This window comes from Bufo bufo, chromosome 6 (assembly GCF_905171765.1).
Source record: "Bufo bufo chromosome 6, aBufBuf1.1, whole genome shotgun sequence".
In the NCBI taxonomy this organism is placed as follows: Eukaryota; Metazoa; Chordata; class Amphibia; order Anura; family Bufonidae; genus Bufo; species Bufo bufo.
The window spans coordinates 234,968,817-234,993,683 of record NC_053394.1 but is presented as its reverse complement, the minus strand read 5'-3'; the positions used below and the strand labels follow the sequence as shown (position 1 = coordinate 234,993,683).

The 24,867-nt window shown below is 44.9% G+C and overlaps 1 protein-coding gene across 1 annotated transcript in view; it reads right to left on the bottom strand.

Moving 5' to 3' along the window:
• Positions 1–24,867, bottom strand: part of LOC121005637 (synaptotagmin-15-like) — a 190,080-nt gene that overhangs the window by 103,912 nt on the left and 61,301 nt on the right. The window contains exons 5-6 of the mRNA XM_040438409.1: positions 17,683–17,853; positions 3,072–3,192 (exon numbers count right to left, since the gene is read on the bottom strand). Coding sequence (XP_040294343.1) covers positions 3,072–3,192; positions 17,683–17,853 — 292 coding nt within the window. The remainder of the gene's footprint in view (positions 1–3,071; positions 3,193–17,682; positions 17,854–24,867) is intronic.

The window sequence follows — 24,867 nt, the reverse complement described above, 5'->3', positions numbered from 1 at the left end:
CAGTGTTATGTCCACGGCATCCCCCCTATTAAAACTGTGCTTACCGTTTGTTCCTTGCTATCATCGTTCTGCAGAAAAATCCACATGCAAATGAGGCTGTGAAGGTGCCCAGGGGCGGCGTTACAACTGCTCTAACCTCCCTCCTCCTGTCCATAATCCTGCGCATGCGCCGATGAACGCGATATCGGCGCGTGCGCATTGAATGAGCACAGTCTGGCCGGGGCATCACAGTTTACCGTGCACATGCGCAGGATTACGGAGGGGAGGAGGGAGGTTAGAGCAGAGACTAAGGGCGGGCAGATGAGGCGGAGGGGGAGTGGCTTCGTATGAAAATGACTCAGGGGCCTGGGCACCGGCCGTTGTAACGCTGCCCCTGGGCACCTTCACAGCCTCATTTGCATCTGGATTAAAAGTGTTTTTCTGCAGAACGATGATAGCAAGGAACAAACGGTAAGCACAGTTTTAATAGGGGGGATGCCGTGGACATAACACTGTTATTAGGTTAATAGGGTGAATCTGCGTGAAAGACTCCCTTTAAAAACCCAAGAGCAGAATATAAAATCAGTGATACAGTCCTAACCTCAGTATTTGAGGAAAGGGATTTAGGGGTCATTATTTCAGAAGACTTAAAGGTAGGCAGACAATGTCATAGAGCAGCAGGAAATGCTAGCAGAATGCTTGGGTGTATAGGGAGAGGCATTACCAGTAGAAAGAGGGAGGTGCTCATGTCGCTCTACAGAGCACTAGTGAGACCTCATTTGGAGTATTGTGCGCAGTACTAGAGACCATATCTCCAGAAGGATATTGATACTTTGGAGAGAGTTCAGAGAAGAGCTACTAAACTAGTACATGGATTGCAGGATAAAACTTACCAGGAAAGATTAAAGAGGATCTTTCACCGATTATTACATAATGAACTAACTATACAGACATGTAGAGCGGCGCCCGGGGATCTCACTGCACTTACTATTATCCCTGAGCGCTGCTCCGTTCTCCTGCTATGTCCTCCGGTATCTCCGTTCCCTAAGTTATGGTAGGCGGAGTCTGCCCTTGTTCTTTTGTAGCTCTGGCCAATCGCATTGCAGAGCTTACAGCCTGGGAGAAAATAACCTCCCAGGCTGTGAGCTCTGCGCTGCGATTGGCCAGCACTAGAGCAGAACAAGGGCAGACTCCGCCTACTATAACTTAGTGAGCGGAGATACCAGAGGACATAGCAGGAGAACGGAGCAGCGCCCGGGGATAATAGTAAGTGCAGTGAGATCCCCGGGCGCCGCTCTACATGTCTGTATAGTTAGTTCATTATGTAATAATCGGTGAAAGGTCCTCTTTAAAGGACCTTAACATGTATAGCTTGGAAGAAAGACGAGACAGAGGGGATATGATAGAAACCTTTGAATACATAAAGGGAATCAACAAGGTAAAAGAGGAGAGAATATTTATAAGAAGAAAAACTGCTACAAGAGGACACAGTTTTAAATTAGAGGGGCAAAGGTTTAAAAGTAATATCAGGAAGTATTACTTTACTGAGAGAGTAGTGGATGCATGGAATAGCCTTCCTGCAGAAGTGGTAGCTGCAAATACAGTGAAGGGGTTTAAGCATGCATGGGATAGGCATAAGGCCATCCTTCATATAAGATAGGGCCAGGGGCTATCCATAGTATTCAGTATATTGGGCAGACTAGATGGGCTAAATGGTTCTTATCTGCCGACACATTCTATGTTTCTATGTTTATGCACACTAAGCATCGGCAGCAAGGAGTTAAAGGGGTTATCCAACACCTATTATGTCAACCCAAAATGCCTGTGCACCGCATACAGGTAATACCTACTCCGCTCCCCGGAACCCGCGTCACTCCTGATGCACGCATGGCCACCGCTGCTGGGGGTGTGGCAGGGGAGAAGCCAGGGCAGGTGGTGGAATGGGCCAGGGTTGGGAAGTGGGTGGAGTTAGGGGGCCCAATTCAGATTTTTGCTATGGGGCCCAATAAATTCTATGTACGCTGCTGAGCATGTAAAATCCCGCTTTGGAGAAGACTGGTATATAGCTTTGTGGAAAAATATTCAATTAAAATGTGAAATGTATTCATTTAACCCTCTGCTGTTTTCATGCATCGGAGTCATGTTGTCCGTCCTTCTCTGTGATTGCCAGCCTTCCTTGTACACTTAGTCCTGCAGAGTTAGCTGTCAATCACAGAGTAGGACCAGCCACATGACTCCAATGCATAAAAAGAGAAAAGGTTTAAATGAATAAATGATGTGTTTCATGGTGACAGGTTGTCTTTAGACAGTTTCCCCACAATTTGAAAAGCTGCATACATGCAAGTACAACACATATACATATTATGAACAATTTAACCATATGTTTATACCAGAATAGTGTCTAAATATTAATTCTATACAAAGCACGTAAAATGCAGCCATTGAGTGCTGTACAGTGCAATGCAGTATCCAAATAACGTATCTTATCTTTGCCCAAATTATATCTTACATTGGTCAAACAATATGCAGTATCCATATAATACGCCTTTGAAGAGCGCACATAATCCTACCATAACAGTTACTGGAGAACTGGAGCTGTCAGGGAAACACAGTATTTTGTGACCGTCTTTACAGCATAGGCAGTATTATAGTATAGGCAAGGTATATGTACTGATCGGGGAAGTGCTTTACAACAGACTGCCTCGCCACATTACATAGGCTTGTTTTTTCACTATGAACCACAAAGCATGACAAGTGCACAAGAAATAATGAAGCCTCAAATGAACAGGCAAACGGGGAGGGGAACCTTCCATAGAAAACTCAGATACACTATATGATAACATGATATGATAAAGTAGCATGGATTAGCCTTTTCTACACATGGTCTTCCTGTAAGTCACCTGCAATGGTCCACAACAGACCTTCCCCCACAAACAAAATGTGCAGTGTAGATGAAGCGTTACACTGCTCCGAGTCTAATTAATGTATGCAGTTGGATGTCTTCCCAGGCAGTGTCCCATATTCCCCAGGGTAGGTTTTAATTATTAAGTTTATACGTTAGTATAAGTAATGAAAGAAAGGTTTGTACTCACTGACAACTCCACGTTCCTCTTGGAACTGAATACCCTTTGCTCTGAGCACAACCACTGTCAAACGACCAAGGTAATCATTGTAGCTAAGTGAGAACTGGATGTCTCCATACTCTGATGGCGGCTGTAAGAAGAGAAAAATATTTCAAAAATGAAGCCTGCAATATCTATTTCTTGATAAGGATTACAGCAGTAAATAGAGCTCTGAAAAGACTGCTTATGGCTAAGTTGTCAGAGGATAAATACCAAATTGAAGTTTGATTCATGACTTGCTAAAGCTTTGTTCATATTGGCACTAATATTTTCATTTCTCAGAAGTGTCTGATCTGCTGCATGCCAGGCAACAAACGCTGCTCAACAGGCACCAATGACTATGATGGATTCTATCAGGGAGGCTGACAATTTACCGGTCAAAATGATGCAAACATTAACCCCTTTAACCCTGTTACTGTTTTCACCTTCCTGCCCAGGCCATTTTTTGCAAATCTGACATGTGTCACTTAATGTGGCAATAACTTTAAAACGCTTTTACTTATACAGGCCATTCTGAGATTGTTTTCTCGTCACATATCGTACTTCATGACACTGGTAAAAATAAGTAAAAAAAAAAAAATTTCTATTCATAAAAAAATACCAAATTTACCCAAATTTGGAAAAATTAGCAAATTTATTTTTCTCTACTTTTATAATAGATAGTAATACCTCCAAAAATAGTAATAACTTTACATTCCCCATATGTCTACTTCATGTTTGGATTATTTTGAAAATTACATTTTATTTTTTGGGGATGTTACAAGGCTTAGAAGTTTGGAAGCAAATCTTAAAATTTTTGGGAAAATTTCCAAAACCCATTTTTTAAGGACCAGTTCAGGTCTGAAGTCAATTTAGGGGGCTTACATAATAGAAACCACCCAAAAATTACCCCACTTTAGAAACTACACCCCTCAAGGTATACAAAACTGATTTTACAAACTTTGTTAACCCTTTAGGTGAGACTTGGAATTTCAGAATTTCCCTTTTTTGGCAGATTTTACATTTTAATCCATTTTATCCAGTAGCAAAGCAAGGGTTAACAGCCTAATAAAACTCTATATTTATTACCCTGATTTTGCGGTTTACAGAAACACCCCACATGTGATCGTAAACTGCTGTACGTGCACACGGCAGGGCGCAGTAGGAAAGGAACGCCATATGGTTTTTGGAAGGCAGATTTAGCTGAACTGGTTTTTAGATGCCATGTCCCATTTGAAGCACCCGTGATGCACCCCTACAGTAGAAACTAAAAAAAGTGACCACATTTTGGAAACTAGGGGATAAGGCGCCAGTTTAATTAGTACTATTTTGGGGTACATATGATTTTTAATTGCTCTATATTACGTTTTTTGTGAGGCAAGGTAACCAAAAAATGGATGTTTAGATCATGCGCTATTTTTATACAGCAGGTTGTTACAGACGCAATGCTATCAAATATGTCTCCTTTCTATGATGTTTGTTTCAGTTTTACATAATAAAGCATTTTTGAAAACAAGAATTAGGTTTTTGTATCTCCATTTTCTGAACGTCCCATTTTTATTTTTTTTCTGTCTATCGTTTTGTGCAGGGGCTCGTTTTTTTGCAGGAAGAGTTGACGTTTTTATTGGTACCATTTTTGGGTACATATGATTTTTTTGATAATTCATTATTACTCTTTATGGGGCAAGGGGAGGAAAAATTGGTTGTTTTGGCGCAGTTTTTATTTATTTATTTTTACAGTGTTTACCTATGTATATGTATACTTTTTTTTTTACTGTTTTAGTGTCTCCATGTTCTGAGAGCTATAGTTTTTTTAGTTTTTGGGCGATTATCTTAGGTAGGGGCTCATTTTTTTGCAGGATGAGGTGAAGGTTTTATTGATGCCATTTTGTGGGAGATATGCCTTTTTGATCGCTTGGTGTTGCACTTTTTGTGATGTAATGTGACAAAAATGGCTTTTTTTACACTGTTTTTATTTTTTATTGTGTTTATCGGACAGGGTGGATCATGTGATATATTTATAGAGCCTGTCATTATGGACGCGACGATACCTAACATGTGTGGGGGTTTTATTCTTCTGTTTTTTATTATAAAATAAGGGGAAAGGGGCGTTTTTTTTTCTTTTTTACTTTATTAATTTAATTAAAAACACTTTTTTTAAACTTTTTTTTCTTTACTTTATTTCTGATGTTCACTTTTGGGGGTCTGATCCTCTCTGCAATACATTACAATACATCTGTATTGTAATGCCTTGCCTGTTAGTGTATGACACTGGGTCATACACTAACAGATTGCCTAGGAGACCCAGCCTGAGGCTGGATCTCCTCGGCACCCTTAGAAGGCAGTTCCTGATGCCGTGCAAGGCATTGGGCAGCCTCTGCATGGCATCGGGCTGCCTGGTCACGCATCGGGTCCCCGGCAGAGCAGCGCGGGGACTCGATGCGCTCACTCACCCGACACAAACCCCTTCTATGTCGCGGTCATTGCGGACTGCGGCATAGAAGGGGTTAATCCGCCGGCATCAGCTTTTACAGCAATGCCGGCAGATACAGCAGGGGCCCGGCTACCAGGGACTGCCGGGCCCCTGCAGTGATCGCGTGCGCATCGCTCCAGTGCCTGCGTGATTACCATGACGTACTATTACGTCAAATTGCGGGAACGCAGTGGTTCCCATGACGTAGAAGTATGTCATAGGTCGGGAAAGGGTTAATGCAGTCTTTCACTGCAGATGTCAATGAAGCCTAACAATCAGTTTACCAGAAAACCTGTTGGTCTAGAGAGGCAGGGCTTTTTTTCTGGCGGAACGCACCGGAACGGCGTTCCGCCACCTTTTGACATCGCAGCCTGCGATGTATCAGCGGGGAGGGACTGGGAGGAAGAGCTGGGGGCCGGTGCGTTCACTGTGCTCCGGCCCCGCAGCTCCAGTAGAGACTTATAAAATGTGTAATTAAATGAATAATAATTCATGCTGCCCCTCAGTAGTATAACTTTCAATATATTGTACTCACAGCCGGCTACTGTTATCGTAATGCAGGCCGGCCGGGCAGACGAGCGGCAGCGTCACTGACTGACGTCACGTGCCTGCGCCGCCTACTTCATTCATAAAATAGGCGGCGCAGGCAGGTGACGTCAGTCAGTGACGCTGCCGCTCGTCTGCCCGGCCGGCCTGCATTACGATAACAGTAGCCCTGTGAGTACAATATATTGAAAGTTATACTACAGAGGGGGCAGCATGAATCATTATTCATTTAATTACACATTTTATAACTGTACTGGAGCGGCAATGGGGGGTCTGTGGATGACACTGTTATGGGGTGGGGGTCTGTGGATGACACTGTTATGGGGTGGGGGGGTCTGTGGATGGCACTGTTATGGGGTGGGGGGGGTCTGTGGATGGCACTGTTATGGGGTGGGGGGTCTGTGGATGGCACTGTTATGGGGTGGGGGGGTCTGTGGATGGCACTGTTATGGGGTGGGGGGGTCTGGATGGCACTGTTATGGGGTGGAGGGGGGTCTGTGGATGGCACTGTTATGGGGTGGAGGGGGGTCTGTGGATGGCACTGTTATGGGGTGGGGGTGTCTGTGGATGGCACTGTTATGGGGTGGAGGGGGGTTTGTGGATAGCACTGTTATGGGATGGAGGGGGGTCTGTGGATGGCACTGTTATGGGGTGGAGGGGGGGTCTGTGGATGGCACTGTTATGGGGTGGGGGGGTCTGTGGATGGCACTGTTATGGGCTGGGGGGGTCTGTGGATGGCACTGTTATAGTATGGGGGGTCTGTGGATGGCACTGTTATGGGGTGGAGGGGGGTCTGTGTATGGCACTGTTATGGGGTGGGGGGGTTTGTGGATGGCACTGTTATGGGGTGGGGGGGTTTGTGGATGGCACTGTTATGGGGTGGGGGGGTTTGTGGATGGCACTGTTACGGGGCGGGGGGGGTCTGTGGATGGCACTGTTGTGGGGGGGTCTGTGGATGGCACTGTTATGGGGTGGGGGGGTCTGTGGATGGCACTGTTATGGGGTGGGGGGGTCTGTGGATGGCACTGTTATAGGATGGGGGGGGTCTGTGGATGGCACTGTTATAGGATGGGGGATCTGTGGATGCCATCCCCAGATCCTCTACCCAATAACAGTGCCATCCCCAGATCCCCCATTAACAGTGCCATCCCCAGATCCCCCATTAACAGTGCCATCCCCAGATCCCCCATTAACAGTGCCATCCCCATCTGGGGGGTTTCTTTGCTGGGCTGGAATTTTATAGCCCCCCCCCCCTAAATTTTACTTGCATCCCTTTTCTCTAAAGGGGCGGTTTTAGGGGCGGTCCTAGGGGTGGGTAGGGGGCGGATAGGGGGCGGTCCTAGGGTTGGGTAGGGGCGTGGCCAGGGGAGGGGGTGAGTTCCACCACCTTTTCTCTGAGAAAAAAAGCCCTGTAGAGAGGACACAAGTTCACGTATATTTCAGTTTTTCTAGCACACAGCAGATAGGCATTACTACCTTTTCAGTTATTTCAACTAATAAAAAGTGCTGAAAACTTAGTATGTGCATGTTTTTAAACTTTACCCCCAGATCCGCGATCTTACTGAACGAACAGTATAGACATGACCTCTGTGTACTCTGAGGTCCATAGAGGATTTGAGTTCAGAACTTAAAGGAGTTCTCCATGATTTTTATATTGGTAGCCTATCCTTAGGATAGGCCATCAATATCAGATTGGTGAGGGTCCAACCCCTGCCAATCAACTGTTCTGCAGTAACTAGACACTGGAATTACACATCAATGTGTGGTGAATGGAGCTGGTTACTGCAGCTCCACTCCCATCCACTTGAATGGGAGCACTGCTGCAGTAACTAGCTCTGCACAGCACTGACTGGAGTCATAAGAACAGATGTTCCAGAATGTTTATTACAAGAGAGATTCAAGTAGTTATTAAAACACACATCACAGCCTCAAGTATAGCATGCCTACTGGTAAGTGGATCGATGGAATGTATTATTTATCAGGACAGAGGAATATAAGTGCATCTGAAGCTATTCTGGCCATAATAGGCTGAAAATTACTGAGGTGAGCCATCTCTACCTTTAAATTTGCCAACCAGTCTCAAAGCTCATTATGGGTACAATCTATTGTCAACTGCTGGGGCTGGCACGAGGGCAAAAGTCATCTTTGGCTGTGTTTTTTTGGCAACTCGTTCTAGAGTTATACCAGGCAATTTCCTAAACTCACTTGCTAATATTTCACTGACTATGTTTCTTGTATCTATCTCTATTTTATTATGTGCTGTTTTCCTTCAAACCTTCTTCCCTGTTATACCTCCAGTACATTCTCTCCACATTCACAGCCCATATGCATTATTCACCTTCTTGAATCAACCTAACCTAACACATCCCAGCGTGCAGCACAAAACAGACTCATACAAATCACTGAACCATTTGCTGTTTCTCTCTATTCCTTTATATTTAACTTTTGGGGATATCTCACCTAACCCTGGTCCACCTTATTTTGCTAATTTTAACCCCTTCCTATTACAAATGGAAACACTGCTAATCTCGTTAACATTAATTGTATACCTTCCTGCTTTTAACTGTATGCTCTGGAGACTGTGGTCAGTGCGCAACAAGCTTCTCTGCATTCAAGACTTCTTTTTTTCAAAATCTCTTGGTTGCTGGCCCTTAAAACTTGGATTCAACAATCTGACAACACTTCCCTTGCAGCTCTATCTTATGGTGGTTTACATTTTTTCTCATACCTACAGACCTGAAAAAAGTCAGCATACTTTTTCCCCACACTACTTCACTCTCTTCTTTTGAGGTCCACATCATTTGATTCTTTTACCCACTCTCCTGTGAGTGGCAGTTGTTTACCACCTGCCTGGCTCACCCCCCTAGTGTAGTTTCCAGATCACTTTGATTACACATTTCATGCCTTGTGAATTACCAACTCTCATTAAGGGCTCATGCACACAACCGTATGCCATCCGAGACATACGGTCCATGAGCGGTTCATATATCCCGGAGCGGCATACATCTTGCGCACGGGAGCGCACAGCATCATAGGTTACTATGATACTGTGTGCATCAGGCCGCCTGCGGGACTATTGTCCTGTACTCATATGATCATATGAGTGCAGGACAGTAGTCCTGCAGGCGGCCCAATGCGCACAGTATCATAGTAACCTGTGATGCTGTGCGCTCCCGTGCGCACAATGTATGCCGCTCCGGGACATATGAACCGCTCATGGACCGTATGTCTCGGATGGCATACGGTTGTGTGCATGAGCCCTAAGGGTGACTTTAATGTCCACATAGACAGCCTTATCTCCCCATCTGCCTCCCAGCTTCTATCTCTTAGGCTTGTATTAGACCAGCAGATGTCTTCCAGATAACGATTATAGATTGAAGATTTTGAGACTTGTTAGCAACTTGTTATGCCTATTACATAGAGCGGTGTTCATATTTTCACTGGTTAATTGTTCACTGCAAAAAAAACATACCTCTATATGATCTGTAAGCGAGTAGACGACTCCATATTATATGAATGGATCTGTGACCGAGGAAGGATAATTTTTTAGCAGGATGAAAGCTGACAAATGGCGACAAAGTAGAGATTCCTCGCTCATCGTTTAATCGCTCATACTTATTACATCTCACGAGGCTCGTTCAATTTAATATATAATATACTAGCAGAAGGACCTGGCTTTGCACGGGTATATTTTATATATTTCATTTAATGTTTCTGTGTGTTGTTAAAAGATATCGACAGTATCCCTCATAACATTTGTAGCAGAAGCCCTCTGTTTGTCTGTTGAGATGATTGGGTTACATACATTTTCTGACTAAATTATCTTCCAGGCAGAGGGGAGGCATTGTGTGTTCTGTATGGGAGTTTTTATAAACAATTGGGTTTTACTGTCTGGAGATGATTGGGTTACATACAGTATCTGACCTAATTATCTTACAGGCAGAGGGGAGGCATTGTGTGGGAGTGTCCCGGATTGTTATTTCCATTGGTCTGTGTGTTTGTCACGCCATTCTCCATCAGATCCAGAGGGGAGGTCTCCTTGCATGGGGATTTGTATATAAGGCCAAGTGTGGCACCAATAAAGTCACCCTTACTCCGGCCATCACAGAAAACTGAAAGGGCCCGTTTGCTGCATTTAAACAGTTCCGGGAGGCAGAGGGGGGGATTTGGCAGATTTGGCAGACTATGAAAGGCAGTGTGCGCTTCACCAGGTACCCCCAAGGGAATGGTTACCATTCTATCCAGAGGATGAAGTAAAACAATACCACCTTGTCAAAGACACCTTACTTAAACGGTATGCCATAACTTCTTAGGCATACCAATAGAAATTCCGAGATACCAAAAAGCGGGCATGTGACACCCACATGGAATGGGCTAACAGGTTGCACCACACCCCTACTCAGTGGATTGATGGATGCCAGGACGTATCTGCTGAGGAGGTGCTACAACTTTTTCTCATGGAGCATTTCTTCAATAATCTACAGCAGGACTTAAGCAACTGGGTAAGAGAGCGACGTCCCCACACCCTCACAGAAGTGGCCCGCCTGGCCGATGAGTATGCTGATTCCAGGCGACTGGACCCAGCGTTATCCCGACCTGATCCTTTAGTGGATACCCAGGTCCCCCTTGTATCCAGACCCTCTCCACGACCGGAGTTTAGGGCCCCTGTTCCGCCCGCCCCCCCCCCCCCTTGTTTTGCTGGGAATAGTTGTAAGTATTCCAAGGTGAAATGTCATTGATGCCACGCACCAGGATACCTAGTGGCTAATTGCCCTTTTGGCCCTCCTTGACCTTCCTGGAACAACTCACCCCCTGTGTCAACCCCTGCTGCATCCTGTACTCCAGCTGTCCACTGCGTGGACACGGACACTCACCCTGAGGAATATCTGGGGATGTTGTATGAGGTCTATCCCATTCAGGCTGATTCTGGGGATAATAGACAGCAGCACCAACAAGAGGTCAAACTTGACGGACAGGTCGCCCAAGGATTAAGGGACACTGGCGCTACCCTTACACTGGTACACAGGCACTTGGTTCCAGCCCATAAGCATACAGGCCAACCCGTAGCTGTTCGAGTGGCTGGGGGAGCCATATTTCGCCTGCCTACCACCCGCGTTCACCTAGACTAGGGAGCCGGTGTAGTAAAAGTTGGCATAATGGATAACGTACCTGCAGAAGTCCTTCTGGGCAACGATTTGGGCCCCCTCACTACTGCCTATGTCCCCACCTCTACAGCAGCTGAACACCCTGTGACGACCCAGCCAGACGGGCCAGTTCATGTTTGGACTGGGGGACAGGTGGGAGAAGATGAAGGAGAGCGCCCTGTCGCCTACATTAGCAGAAAAGCTTCTTCCCCAAGAGGTCAGCTACGCAGCGGTGGAGAAGGAGTGCTTAGCCCTGGTGTGGGCCTTAAAGAAATTGACTCCATATTTATACGGACAAGAGTTCACACTTGTTAAAGACCATAACCCGCTTGTGTGGCTAAACCGTGTTGCAGGGGACTATGGCCGGCTACGGAGATGGAGTCTGGCACTCCAACCCTACAACTTTACTCATCCAGTACCAGCCCGGAAAACAGAATGGCAATGCAGATGGGTTATCCCGGCAGACTGATCTCAAACCCGAATAACAGAGACTGGACAGCCCCAAGTTGCCCTGAAAAAGGGTCAAACCGGGTCTGCCAGCATGTTCCACTAAGAGGGAGCCATTTAACAGAAGCCCTCTGTTTGTCTGTTGAGATAATTGGGTTACATACAGTTTCTGACCTAATTATCTCCCAGGCAGAAGGGAGGCATTATGTGTCCTGTATGGGTGTTTTTATAAACAATGGGGTTTTACTGTCTGGAAATTATTGGGTTACATACAGTATCTGACCTAATTATCTTCCAGGCATAGGGGAGGCATTGTGTGGGAGTTTCTCGGATTGTGTGGTCATTTCCATTGGTCTATGTGTTCTCCATCAGGTCCAGAGAGGAGGTCCCCTTGCATGGGGACTTGTATATAAGGCCAAGTGCGGCACCAATAAAGGGGAATCTTCTTACCCTCAACTCGCAGCCTCGTCTCATGTTGTAGGGAACAGCTATATTACTACTAGCTCTTGTAAGAGCTGCACAGCTCCTGGGAATCACAACTCAGCCTTGGAAGTCGCTGTAGTAACTACAGCGCCACTCTTACTAGGACATCGCCAACGGTTGATACCGTTATAACATTGATCTCTACAGTACCCCGCCCCCTTAACAGTGAACTCCACAGCCCCTCACCCCTTAACACTGACTCCCCACCGTGCCCTGCCTCCTTAAAATGGGACCGCCACAGCAGCCCATCCCCTTAACTTTGACCTTCACAGCAGCCCGCCCCTTTAACAGTGAGTTTCACAGCACCCCACTCCCTTGACATTGACCTCATTAGGGGCCCGCCCCCTTAACAGTAACCTATACAGCACCCTGACCCTTAACACTGACCTTTATAGGGGACCGTCCCTTAATCTGTGACCTCCACTGTTCCCTGCCCTCTTAACAGAGACCTCCACAGCACCTGTCCCTTTAACAGTGACTGCCACAGTACTCCGTTCCCTTAACAATGACCTCCAAAGTACCCCTCTCACTTAACAGTGACCTCACAGTACCCTGCTTACTTAACAGTGACCTCCACAGCAGCTGCCCCTTTAATAGTGGCCCCTGCCCCTTAACAGTAACCTTCACAATGCCCGCCCCTTTAACAGTGCCCTCCACAGCGACCTTTCCCCTTAACAGTAACAACCACACTGAACGCCCCCTTTAACAGTGACCTCCACAGCAGATGCCCCTTTAATAGTGGCCCCTGCCACCGTAACAGTGACCTCCACAGGAGCTGCCCCTTAAATAGTGGCCCCTGTCCCCTTAACAGTGACCTCCACAGCTCCCTGCCCCTTTAAGGCTAGGGCTACATGACAACATGTGTTGTGTGACATTTTGTCGTACCTATGTCGCTCAACAATTTTTATAATGATAGGCTATAGTGTCGCACTGCGACATGCTGCGACAGCGACACAAAAGTCGCAAAAAAAAAATCCATCCAGGATGGATGCAAGTAGCAGCGTAGTTGTGCCCTATTTGTCGTGCGACTTAATGGCTGGGTTGTTATGGAAACCTGGAGTAAAACTGTGTGTATGGCAGTTGGGATTTGAAGAAAAAGACTTGCAGGTTTATATTGGCTTATGCAGGTAATTTTTTGGGAATATCTCAGGAACGGTGCGTCCTGGAGAGCTGAGACCCGGTTTAAAACGTCCCGGACACCTGATGTGCCAAATTTAGTGAAGATCAGTTAAGTAGTTTGGTCATGCATAAAGAACAGACAGATAGACATCCAGATAGACAGACAGACAGACATAAACTCATTTTTATATACCGTATATAAGAGATATGCTTTACCTCTGCTCTTGGCCTTTCACAACTTTCTAATTCTTAGACAAAAAAAACCTTAGTACACCTGACCCAGTCTTCCACTGCTCAGTTTCTGACTTTACTAACTCTCCTCTCCTATCTGACCACATCCTTCTTTCCTTCACTGTCGCAAATGCTCATCCTTCACAGCACGCTCCTACTTACCACACATTCAGAAATCTACATGCCATTGACTATCAGAAACTTACAGATACTGTACAGTCATCATTGTCCCAAATCTTTTACTCTCCAGTCCGGATCTAGCTGCAGAATACAATGATACCCTCAGAAGCACCCAGGGCATAGATGAAGTAGCAGCACCTATACCTAGAACCTCCCAACACAGACATAAGTAACCCTGGCACACACCTCAAATTCACTTTCTTCAGCACTGCTCCATGAGTGCTGACCGCAAGCAGTGGCTGTGGCAGGGGGTCCCGGGCCATAATAATTGTCTGTCATCCATTATGACCCAGGCCTCATTCCCCACACATGCTCTCCCCAGCAGGCACAATGATGTTACTGCATTGCGCCTGCTGGGCTGAGAAGAAGAGCACAAGGGCCAGGGATCATTCCCCAGCCTGTCACCAGCTTATGAGCTCTCTCAGCCCAGCAGGCCAGATGATGTCACTGCATTGCACCTGCTGGGAAAAGAAGAATGTGCTTCATTCATCGGGAGAACAGGGCTAGATAACAATTACTGTTTTAATTGTTATTTACACCACAGGGGCTTCACCAATGTAAGGGGGCCACTAACAGGGAGCACTGCTGTGAGAAGGGACTAAGGGGAAGCATTATTGTGGCACTAACGTGGAGCATTACTGTGTGAGGGCACTAAAGGGGAGCATTACTTTGTGGTGGCACTAAGGTGAAGTATTAATGTGGGGGGCACTGAGGAGGGATATTACTATGTGGGAGCACTAAGGAGGTGCATTACTGTGTTGGGGCACTATACAGGCAAAACTACTGTGTGGGGGCACTAAGGGGACATAACTACTGTGAAGAGGGCACTAAGAGGACATAACTACTGTGCGGGGGTTACTAAGGGGGCATAACTACTATGGGAGGCACTAAGAAGGCATAATTACTGTGTGGGGGCATTAAAGGGAACCTGTCACCGAGATTTTGTGTATAGCGCTGAGGACATGGGTTGCTAGATGGCCACTAGCACATCCGCAATACCCAGTCCCCATAGCTCTCTGTGCTTTTATTGTGTGAAAAAACTAACGATTTTATACATATGCAAATTAACCTGAGATGAGTCCTGTATGTGAGATGAGTCAGGGACAGGACTCATCTCAGGTTAATTTGCATATGTATCAAATCCTTTTTTTTTTACACAATAAAAGCACACAGAGCTATGGGGACTGGGTATTGCGAATGTGCTAGCGGCCATCTAGCAACCCATGTCCTCAGCTCTATACACAAAATCCCTGTGACAGGTTCCCTTTAAGGGGGAGCATTACTGTGTGGGAGCACTAAGGAGGTGCATTACTGTGTGGGGGCACTATACAGGCACAACCACGACCCGGACTACATAAAAATCATGTAAATTATCCCCTACGGTGAACGCCGTAACAAATTTATAAAAAAATTTATAAAAATTTATTAAATTTATAAAAAAAATTATAAAAAAATTTATAAAAAAATTTATAAAAAAGTTTCTTAGAATAAGATCTACCATCCAACAGTCTTCACCACACTCCATGCACTGAAAATCACTACAGATATCAGCTGGTGACTGTATCGTGCAGCTTTATATTTACTTGCTTATTTTGTTAAGATGGTCGGACCATTGTACAAAACAAGCACTTTTTTCCTCCACCCCATCTCTTAATAGATTGTAAGCTCTTGTAAGCAGGGCCCTCATCTTCTTGTTCTATGTGTTGACTTTGGCTACTTTCACACTCGCGTTTTGTGCGGATCCGTCATGGATCTGCACAGACAGATCCGCACCGGTAATACAACCGCATGCATCCGTTCAGAACGGATCCGTTTGTATTATTTTAGTAAATCTTTTTTTTTTTTTTTTTTAGTAAATCTCTTTTTATTGTTTCAAATAAGGCACAAAAAAGTCCATAATACGATTCTTGTCATAAGACTTACAATGAAATGTATTATTTTAACATTGCCAAAACTGATCCGTCTTGAACACCATTAAAAGTCAATGGGGGATGGATCCGTTTTCTATTGTGTCATTGTGTCAGTGAAAACGGATCCGTCCTTACACAATGTAAGTCATAAGGGATGGATCCGTTTTCACTAACACAATATGGCACAAGCACCGTTTTGGTGGCCGCCGCCAGAGCGAAATGGAGGCGGAACGGAGGCAAACTGATGCATTCTGAATGGATCCTTATCCATCCAGAATTCATTAGGACAAAACTGATCCGTTTTGGACCACTTGCGAGAGCCCTGAAATGGATCTCACAAACGGAAAACAAAGCGCCAGTGTGAAAGTAGCCTTATTTATTGCTATATAATGTATGTGTCACGACCGCTACCCCAGCAGCAGTCGTGTCGCACCAGACGGAGGGGTAGGGGGACCCTTATCTACGGATGGGAATAGTATGGCCACCCCTGACTAACCCTAAGCTGGCACCTGTCTGCCCTGATACCCTAGACGGGGTGTGAACCCGTGCGGCGAGCAGGATGCCTAAACCCTCAGTCACCCTAAAGCCTAGAGTGGGGAAAGGCCGATGGGAGCACTAGTCACCATCACTCATGTCTAGGAGAACAGCAGGGGAAGACAGCAACAAACAAACTTATATCAGAGATAGACTTATCCAGTCACGAGCAGAGAAGGCGATCCCAATCACGACAGTCCACGCCGGACAAGAGCTCCACAGCAACACCATCAAACGATCTCCTTCAAAGGTCAGAATAGAACTGGAAGGAAGGACTATATCTGGCAATGACTGCAAGTGAAAGTGAAACTAATATAGTAGCTGGGAGTGGCAGACAGGACTCACCTGAGAAGGATGCCTACAAACTCCCAGTCAGGACAAAAAGGTTCACAAGGCAAAACCCAGATGACATACCCTGAACCACGGAGCAAACTCACAAGCTTTCGCGAGTAGCAAGTCGCTGCGACCTTCTCCTCCCAGACCTGTCTGGATCAGTCACAGTCGTGACAGTATGATTGTGTTTGTACATGAACTCTCTAATTGTACTGTGGAATAGGTTGCTAATATATAAATAAAACTTATCATTATTAGCTTTTCATTTTCTATTTGAAGTACCATAACTACAGTAGGTGAATATTGTGCATTATTTATCTTAAAGGCTATGTACACCTTTGAGGGAATTTTTTTAATCATTGCATTGTACTTATTTTGAGCTAAAAAATAATTTTTTTCAATTGGTCTTTATTAAAAATTTGCAAACATTTTTGTGTACATAGCAAAGCTGTAGTACCTATGGATTTTCTGTCTTTTCCGTCATTTGGGATGCAGACAGGCTCCTTATCTCTGCTTTCTGACCTTATAAACACTCATTATAGCTTAGTTCTTATCTTGCTGATAAGAATGTGGTTAAAATAATGTTTATGACCTTTTAGTAGTTTAGAGATAAGGTTTGGCACAAATTTGCTAATTTTGTGATGTATTTGATGTAGATTTGTGCTATTGATTTCAGTGCAGAAATTTAAATAGCATTATAGAATTATTTAAAAAAAATTGCATCCAAAATAGGACTGCATAGTCTGCATTTCCGTATATTGCATAAAAATTTGCATAAAACTTTGCATAAAAATATGCAGGTTTAACACTACATGTGAATTTGCCCTAACTGCGACATGCCTTTCCGCCGCGTATGACACAGGCCAAGGTGACATATGACATAATTTTCTTAGCTTACCCTATATGGATATCTATGAGAAAGCAGTGTCCCCTAGAAGTAGATTGAAGTTCCCCAAACTTAATTATTTGTGGCTCCCTCCCTTAGAAGTGAGGCTGGGTTCACATCACCATTTTGTCTTCCCTTCTTCTGATTCTGTATTTTAAGCATCCGTTATGCTCATACATTTTAGCCATTTCCATCTGAGATCCGTTATTTTAGACGGAAAAATGGTGATGTGAATCTGGCCTTAATGAAAATACTACATTAAGAACATCTACTTCTCATAGTCCAAACTGATCCTTTATTTTACATAATAGATTACCTCTAAATTTTCTTGTTCCAAATCTCGCCAAATAACAAGCTTCCCATCATCAGTCAAATTTTCATTTTTCAAAGGGAAGAGAACTTGTCCCAGTAGATGGTGCTTCTTTATTTTATCCACATGGAAGACAGAAAACCTTAGACTCCTCTGATGTAGTGTTTTTCCAGAAACCTGCAGTAAATCACATAAAATAAGGTGCTGTATTCAATTGTAAAGGAAGGTATTGCAGAATCCAAACTCAGTATTAATCTAAATAGTTCTTAAATGACCATCCTAAAAGCCGAGGGGCAGAATGTCCATTTAGCTACTGTCCTGCATGGTGGTGCTGTGCATGGTACTATAACACCACTATGTTCAAGTGCACGTGCTGCATTGTATTTCCCTACATCATCGATGGCCAGCAGCATCTCTGTGATTGGTCAGGTCTCAGTAGTCAAAGCTCCTGTGAATGGGTAGTTTAGAGCATAACCTAGCAATATGCTATCACTTTCTATAGTAAGAACTCCAGTTTAAAATAACACTGGCCTCCATTTACTTATACTGTACAGCCTAAAAGTAAGACAGTGTAAACTTAGATAGATTTATCTCAGTGGTTGATGCTGGTTGATAAATGTGGTGCACCTATAGATATCTAGTCTAAATGTACAGTACACCACCTATCTGTTGGCTTAGTGAAGTACATAAAATGTGCCAAAATTTTGGCACATTTTTGACACACCGAGCCACACTTAAACTACACCCCTTTACTGTGAAGAGACACCTCATTTTTGTTAAGCCACAACCCCTTTTCAGAAAAGTCACAAAAAAGTGTCTAAATCAATAAATATATTGTAAAGCAAGTTTTGATGACCAACCTATACATCAGTTGGATATGGTGTTCCATAAAAAGTCCACTACAGGAGATTCATAGTTTTCCTTCAGCCTGTAGCCTGAACAATATAGGCCATTATATTACGTGTGTCAGGCTAAGATTTTTATCAAGGAAGAGTCTTAGTACATTCCAGCAAGACAGAGAACGGTTTTGTTAAACCTGGTAAAGAAGCACTCCAGTTTTTTTTTGTATTTTACATATATTACTAACTCGCCACCAGTGCTCTAGCAGTGTCATTTGTTTTACCCTAAAACCTTTAGTTGCATTCATACATTTTGAACCTTCTTATTATGGGAATCTGGTCATGTGACCTCCAGTCTGACCACCGACCCAGAGCTTGCTTTAATGTAAAGACAGCAGTGATCAGTATCTGAGGAAAGTGATTTAGGGGGTCATTATTTCCGAAGACTTATAGGTAGGCAGACAATGTCAGAGCAGCAGGAAATGCTAGCAGAATGCTTGGGTGTATAGGGAGAGGCATTACCAGTAGAAAGAGGGAGGTGCTCATGTCGCTCTACAGAGCACTAGTGAGACCTCATTTGGGGTATTGTGCGCAGTACTGGAGACCATATCTCCAGAAGGATATTGATACTTTGGAGAGAGTTCAGAGAAGAGCTACTAAACTAGTACATGGATTGCAGGATAAAACTTACCAGGAAAGAAAGATTAAAGGACCTTTAGGGTCCATTCACACGTCCGCAATTTCGTTCCACATTTTGCGGAACAGAATTGCAGACCCATTCATTTCTATGGGGCAGCACGATGTGCTGCCCGGATCCGGAATTGCGGATCCGCGCTTCCGGGTCCGCAATTTCAATTGCGGACAAGAAAAGGTATTTTTTCTATGAGAATGCCGGTGATGTGCGGTCCGCAAAATGCGGAACGCACATCGCTGATGTACGTGTTTTGCGGATCCACGGATCACGGACATGTGAATGGACCCTAACATGTATAGCTTGGAAGAAATACGAGACAGAGGGGATATGATAGAAACTTTTAAATACATAAAGGGAATCAACAAGGTAAAAGAGGAGAGAATATTTAAAAGAAGAAAAACTGCTACAAGAGGACATACTTTTAAATTAGAGAGGCAAAGGTTTAAAAGTAATATCAGGAAGTATTACTTTACTGAGAGAGTGGTAGCTGCAAATACAGAAATGGTAGCTGCAAATACAGTGAAGGAGTTTAAGCATGCATGGGATAGGCATAAGGCCATTCTTCATATAAGATGGGGCCAAGGGCTAGTCATACAGTCCTGATCAAATGTTTAAGACCACTTAAAAAATGGCAAAAAATCATATTTAGCATGGCTGGATCCTAACAAGGTTCCAAGTAGAGCTTCAACATGCAACAAGAAGAAATGGGAGTGAGACAAAACATTTTTTGAGCATTCAATTTAATGAAAACAATGAATAAACTGAAACAGGCTGTTTTTCAGCTGATCAAAAGTTTAGGACCACACCTCCAAAAAAAACTAAACCCCCCCCAAAACAGAAATCCAACTTCCAGACATGAACTCAATAATGAGTAGCTCCGCCGTTATTGTTTATCACTTCCAAAATTCGTTTCGGCATGCTTGATGCAAGCGTTTCCATGAGGTGAGTGGGAACATTTCTCCAAGTGGTAAAGACGGCCGCACGAAGGCCATCTACTGTCTGGAACTGTTGTCCATTATTGTAAACTTCCCTTGATATCCATCACCAAAGGTTCTCAATTGAATTTAGATCAGGGGAACACGCAGGATGGGCCAAAAGAGTGATGTTATTCTCCTGGAAGAAGTCAGTTATCCTGCGGGCATTGTGTACTGTAGCGTTGTCGTGTTAAAAAACCCAGTCAGTAGAGATGATTGTGTGATCCATCAACAAGCACAGACAGCTCCAACAGTTTTTGTTGTTCATCATGCAGATGGAGGTGACAGTGACACCTTCACTACACACCCTTGCCTCTGCCCGGACCATTTCCAGGCATTTAGCAGAAGGAAATTTGGTTTCACAGTGCTCTTTGAGTTTTCTGCCATTCATAACCAGCCAGCATAACCCTTGTTTGCAGTGGTGTCAAGAACAAGAAACCTTGACTACTATGGACTAGAACCGTATCCAGGAGCGTAGCTATAGGGATCTCAGTAGTCTCAATCAAGACCAGGCCCCTAAGCCAGGAGGGTCGATAGGGCCCTGTGGCGAAAGCCACTTCGCCACAGTGTTTTGGAGGGGGCTGTTTGCCAGCCTCCTGCCCCAGGATTACGGCCCTTTAAGATACTTTTACTAACTTTTAAACCCCTGAACCTATTCAAGTGAATTTTGGATAGGTTTGTCCCCAAGTTATACTGGTTAAATTGATATGAGTTATATGTATGTACAATGTAAACTCACAAAGTTGTAACAATTTATAAGAAGTGTAACTTTTCAGCTTAGGAGATAGTTGTGTAGATACAGAAATTGACGAAATTGACTCAATTATCTCCTAGACAGAGGGGAGGAATATGCTGGGTGTGTTTCTATTGTCCCATTGTGCCATTGTCCCATTGTGTCCGATTTGCTGCTGTACTTACATTGTATGTGTTGTAATATATTGATTGGTTGTATTTCAAAACCCTGTGGGCAGTACTATGTTTGTGGATTGCAAATAAAAGAGGCTGTATGCCCCAGGACAGTCAGTTCTGCTTAACCCTCAAGCGAAGTGTCGTCTCGTTCTTGGGGGAATTGGATTGTATGCTGATTGCCAGGAGTGTAAGCTGATTGTATGCTTTTCCTGTTCCGCGGTTTCCAGTGTTCGTGTAGTTTGCAGTTCGGCAGACTGGTGCTTGCAGTAGCTGCCTGTGCATTGAAAGGAAGATATCGTCTGAACGGAGTTGTGTGCTGAATGGTCCGTTACAATTGGTGGCAAGCAACGGGATCATTCTCACGGCCCAGAAGGACAGCTACAAGGCGACACCAGTTCCTGGATTACAAACTGAGGGCAACGCTAGTACCCGTACAGCGCCCCTATCTACAAAGGAACCAAAATCATGAGAGCAAGCATGGAGCCCTGCTACACTCAGGAGGAGTTTGATAGAGAGGTTAATGGAGTGCTGTCTCTCTTGGGACCCAACCCTGTGGAAAACCTCATACAGATCGTGAAGTGGAGGATCAGAGAGTACCTGCAGGCCATGGTAGCGGTAGACAGGGGGGAGATACCCCAGCAGCCGAGCAAGTTCCCGGGAGCTGAAGGTGCCGTCCTTGCTCCCCAGCGGCAGTGTGAGTTACAGGGAGATGAAGGTGCCGTCCTTCCTCCCCAACAGCCGAGTATTGTATTGGGAGCAGAGACAACCGGTCTCTCTCTCCAGCGGCAGTGTGTACCCTTAGGAGAGGAGACAGTTGGTCCCTCTCCACAGCAGCCAAGTGATCCACAGGGAACTGAAGGTGCTGTCCTTCCTCCCCAGCGGCAGTGTGTCCTGCAGGGAGCAGAGATAGTTGGTCTCTCTCCCCAGCAGCCAAGTGAGTCCCAGGGAGCTGAAGGTACCGTCCTTGCTCCCCAGCGGCAGTGTGAGTACCAGGAGGAGGAGGTAAGCGATCCCTACCCTCCACAGCTAACCCCTAACGAGATACTGAGGTCAGTAGAGGAGCCGTTAGCTTCCCCTGTTCCCCTCCCAGCAGAAGAGCTGGCATCTGGGCAGAGCGCCGCTGGCCTCTGCCCTAACTTTCCCTTTGTCACCGGGCAGGACTATACCCCGGTTGCTCCAGCGGAAGAGCTGGCAACTGGGCAGAGCACAGTTGTCCTCTGCCCTCCTTTGTCCCCTTGTCCCAGGCTTGTCTATCTGCAGTTCCCCCCAGCTGAAGCGCTGGCACCAGGGCAGAGTACCGCCGGTCTCTGCTCACTCAGCGACCCACAAAGCCAAGAGACCAGTGCCCAACACAGCCATGTTGAAGCCATGGGACCAAAACAAGCTACAAAATTCCCCGGGTGCAGTAACCAAGTGTTGGGGGGGGACTGCACTGCAGATTGTATATTATTGTGGGGGGGCTGCCTTGTTGATTGTAATTTACTGTGGGTGGGTGGATGACTCGACTAACTCAGGCACTGACCAACAGAAGGTCAGCTACCTGGTTAGTCTCCCGCCGAATGGGAAGATATGTGGCGAAAGCCACTTCGCCACAGTGTTTTGGAGGGGGCTGTTTGCCAGCCTCCTGCCCCAGGATTACGGCCCTTTAAGATACTTTTACTAACTTTTAAACCCCTGAACCTATTCAAGTGAATTTTGGATAGGTTTGTCCCCAAGATATACTGGTTAAATTGATATGAGTTATATGTATGTACAATGTAAACTCACAAAGTTGTAACAATTTATAAGAAGTGTAACTTTTCAGCTTAGGAGATAGTTGTGTAGATACAGAAATTGACTCAATTATCTCCTAGACAGAGGGGAGGAATATGCTGGGTGTGTTTCTATTGTCCCATTGTGCCATTGTCCCGTTGTGTCCGATTTGCTGCTGTACTTACATTGTATGTGTTGTAATATATTGATTGGTTGTATTTCAAAACCCTGTGGGCAGTACTATGTTTGTGGATTGTAAATAAAAGAGGCTGTATGCCCCAGGACAGTCAGTTCTGCTTAACCCTCAAGCGAAGTGTCATCTCGTTCTTGGGGGAATTGGATTGTATGCTGATTGCCAGGAGTGTAAGCTGATTGTATGCTTTTCCTGTTCCGCGGTTTCCAGTGTTCGTGTAGTTTGCAGTTCGGCAGACTGGTGCTTGCAGTAGCTGCCTGTGCATTGAAAGGAAGATATCGTCTGAACAGAGTTGTGTGCTGAACGGTCCGTTACAGGCCCTCCCTTGCCAGTGGTGTACCACCAATTTTGTATCACTGTCCTCAGAACAGCGATTCAGTTATGTGCTGTGGCGGGGCAAGGAAGTGATGTCTCCCTGCTTCACCCTTCCCTCTCATACGCTTCAGGCCTAGTGCATAGAGCTCGGCACAGGCAGCATGATGACATAATCATCATCGTGCCGCCTGAATCAGGCAGCCTACAGCTCAGGAAACAGCCTGCATGGAGTTATGTATTTGAGTTTATTGTTTTTTATTTGGCACCATGCTGTTATGCCACCATTGGAGGAGGGGGCAATATGGGGTCATTTACTGGGGGCACTAATTAGAGGCATTTTGCAATGGCACACATAAAGGGGCATGTTCACGTACTGGTACACATTAAGTGGGGCTCTATGGGGACACTGGCTCTACTGGGGGCACTAAGAGAGAGCATTTTTTGTTCTGGCACACAAAAGGGGGCATTTTTTTCTACTGGCACACGCTTTAAGGAGCTATTTTTTTGTACTGACAAACATTATAAGGGGATATTTTTTGCATTGACATGCATTATAAGGGGGCATTTTTTTTGCAATGGCACACATTATAAGGGGGTACATTTTTGTATTGGTACACATTAGGAGGGATTTTTCTACTAGCACACATTATAAGGAGAATTATAACTCCTGGGGGACTATGGGGAACATGATTACGAGTATGGGCACTATGAGGGCAATATTACTTCTTGTGCACAATGGGGAACATTATTACTATTGGTGGCACTGTTAACACTAAGCACACTCTGGCAGATAATTATTTCTATTGGTTGGAGTTTTGGGACCACTATAACTGGAACATTATGGGGGTCATTTATCAAGCTGGTGTAAAGTAGAACTGGCGTAGTTGCCCATAGCAACCAATCAGATTCCACCATTCATTTTGGACAGCTCCTTTGGAAAATTACACCAGTTTGATAAATGATCCCCTATGTTTGTCAGGGACATTATTTGCTGGACACAGTTATTTTTTAGGTCACTGTGTGCCCATAATTATTGAAGGGGGCACTATCTGCATGGTACTAGTATTTTCAGAGGGACAGTTTTGCACAGTATTGTGGGGGGTGGCAGGATGGGTTGTTGAGAAGGTGGGGAGGATGATAGAAAAGTACTAAGAACCAAGATGTCTATTTTTCAAACTCTATAGCGTCAAGAGTTGGCTGAAAGAAATCATCATGGTGGTCTGGTTCGAATGGAGAAGATGAGGAAAGAAAACGTCTACATCAGAGAAGATGTCACTGGTTGTAAGAGGTATGGGGCACTGCATTACTGTGTATGTTTTGTAGTAATGTATGTAATGTTTTCCAAGTATGTCTTTAACAGTAGTTATAGGTCACAACTGCGATCACATTTGTGACTGGGACCCTAGGCCAAGTGGCGCACCACTGATTATGTATTGCCCTCCTCAGGACAGCAATACAATTAGGTACTGTGGCAGGGGCATGGGAGCGATATCTCCCTGCCCCACCATTACCTTT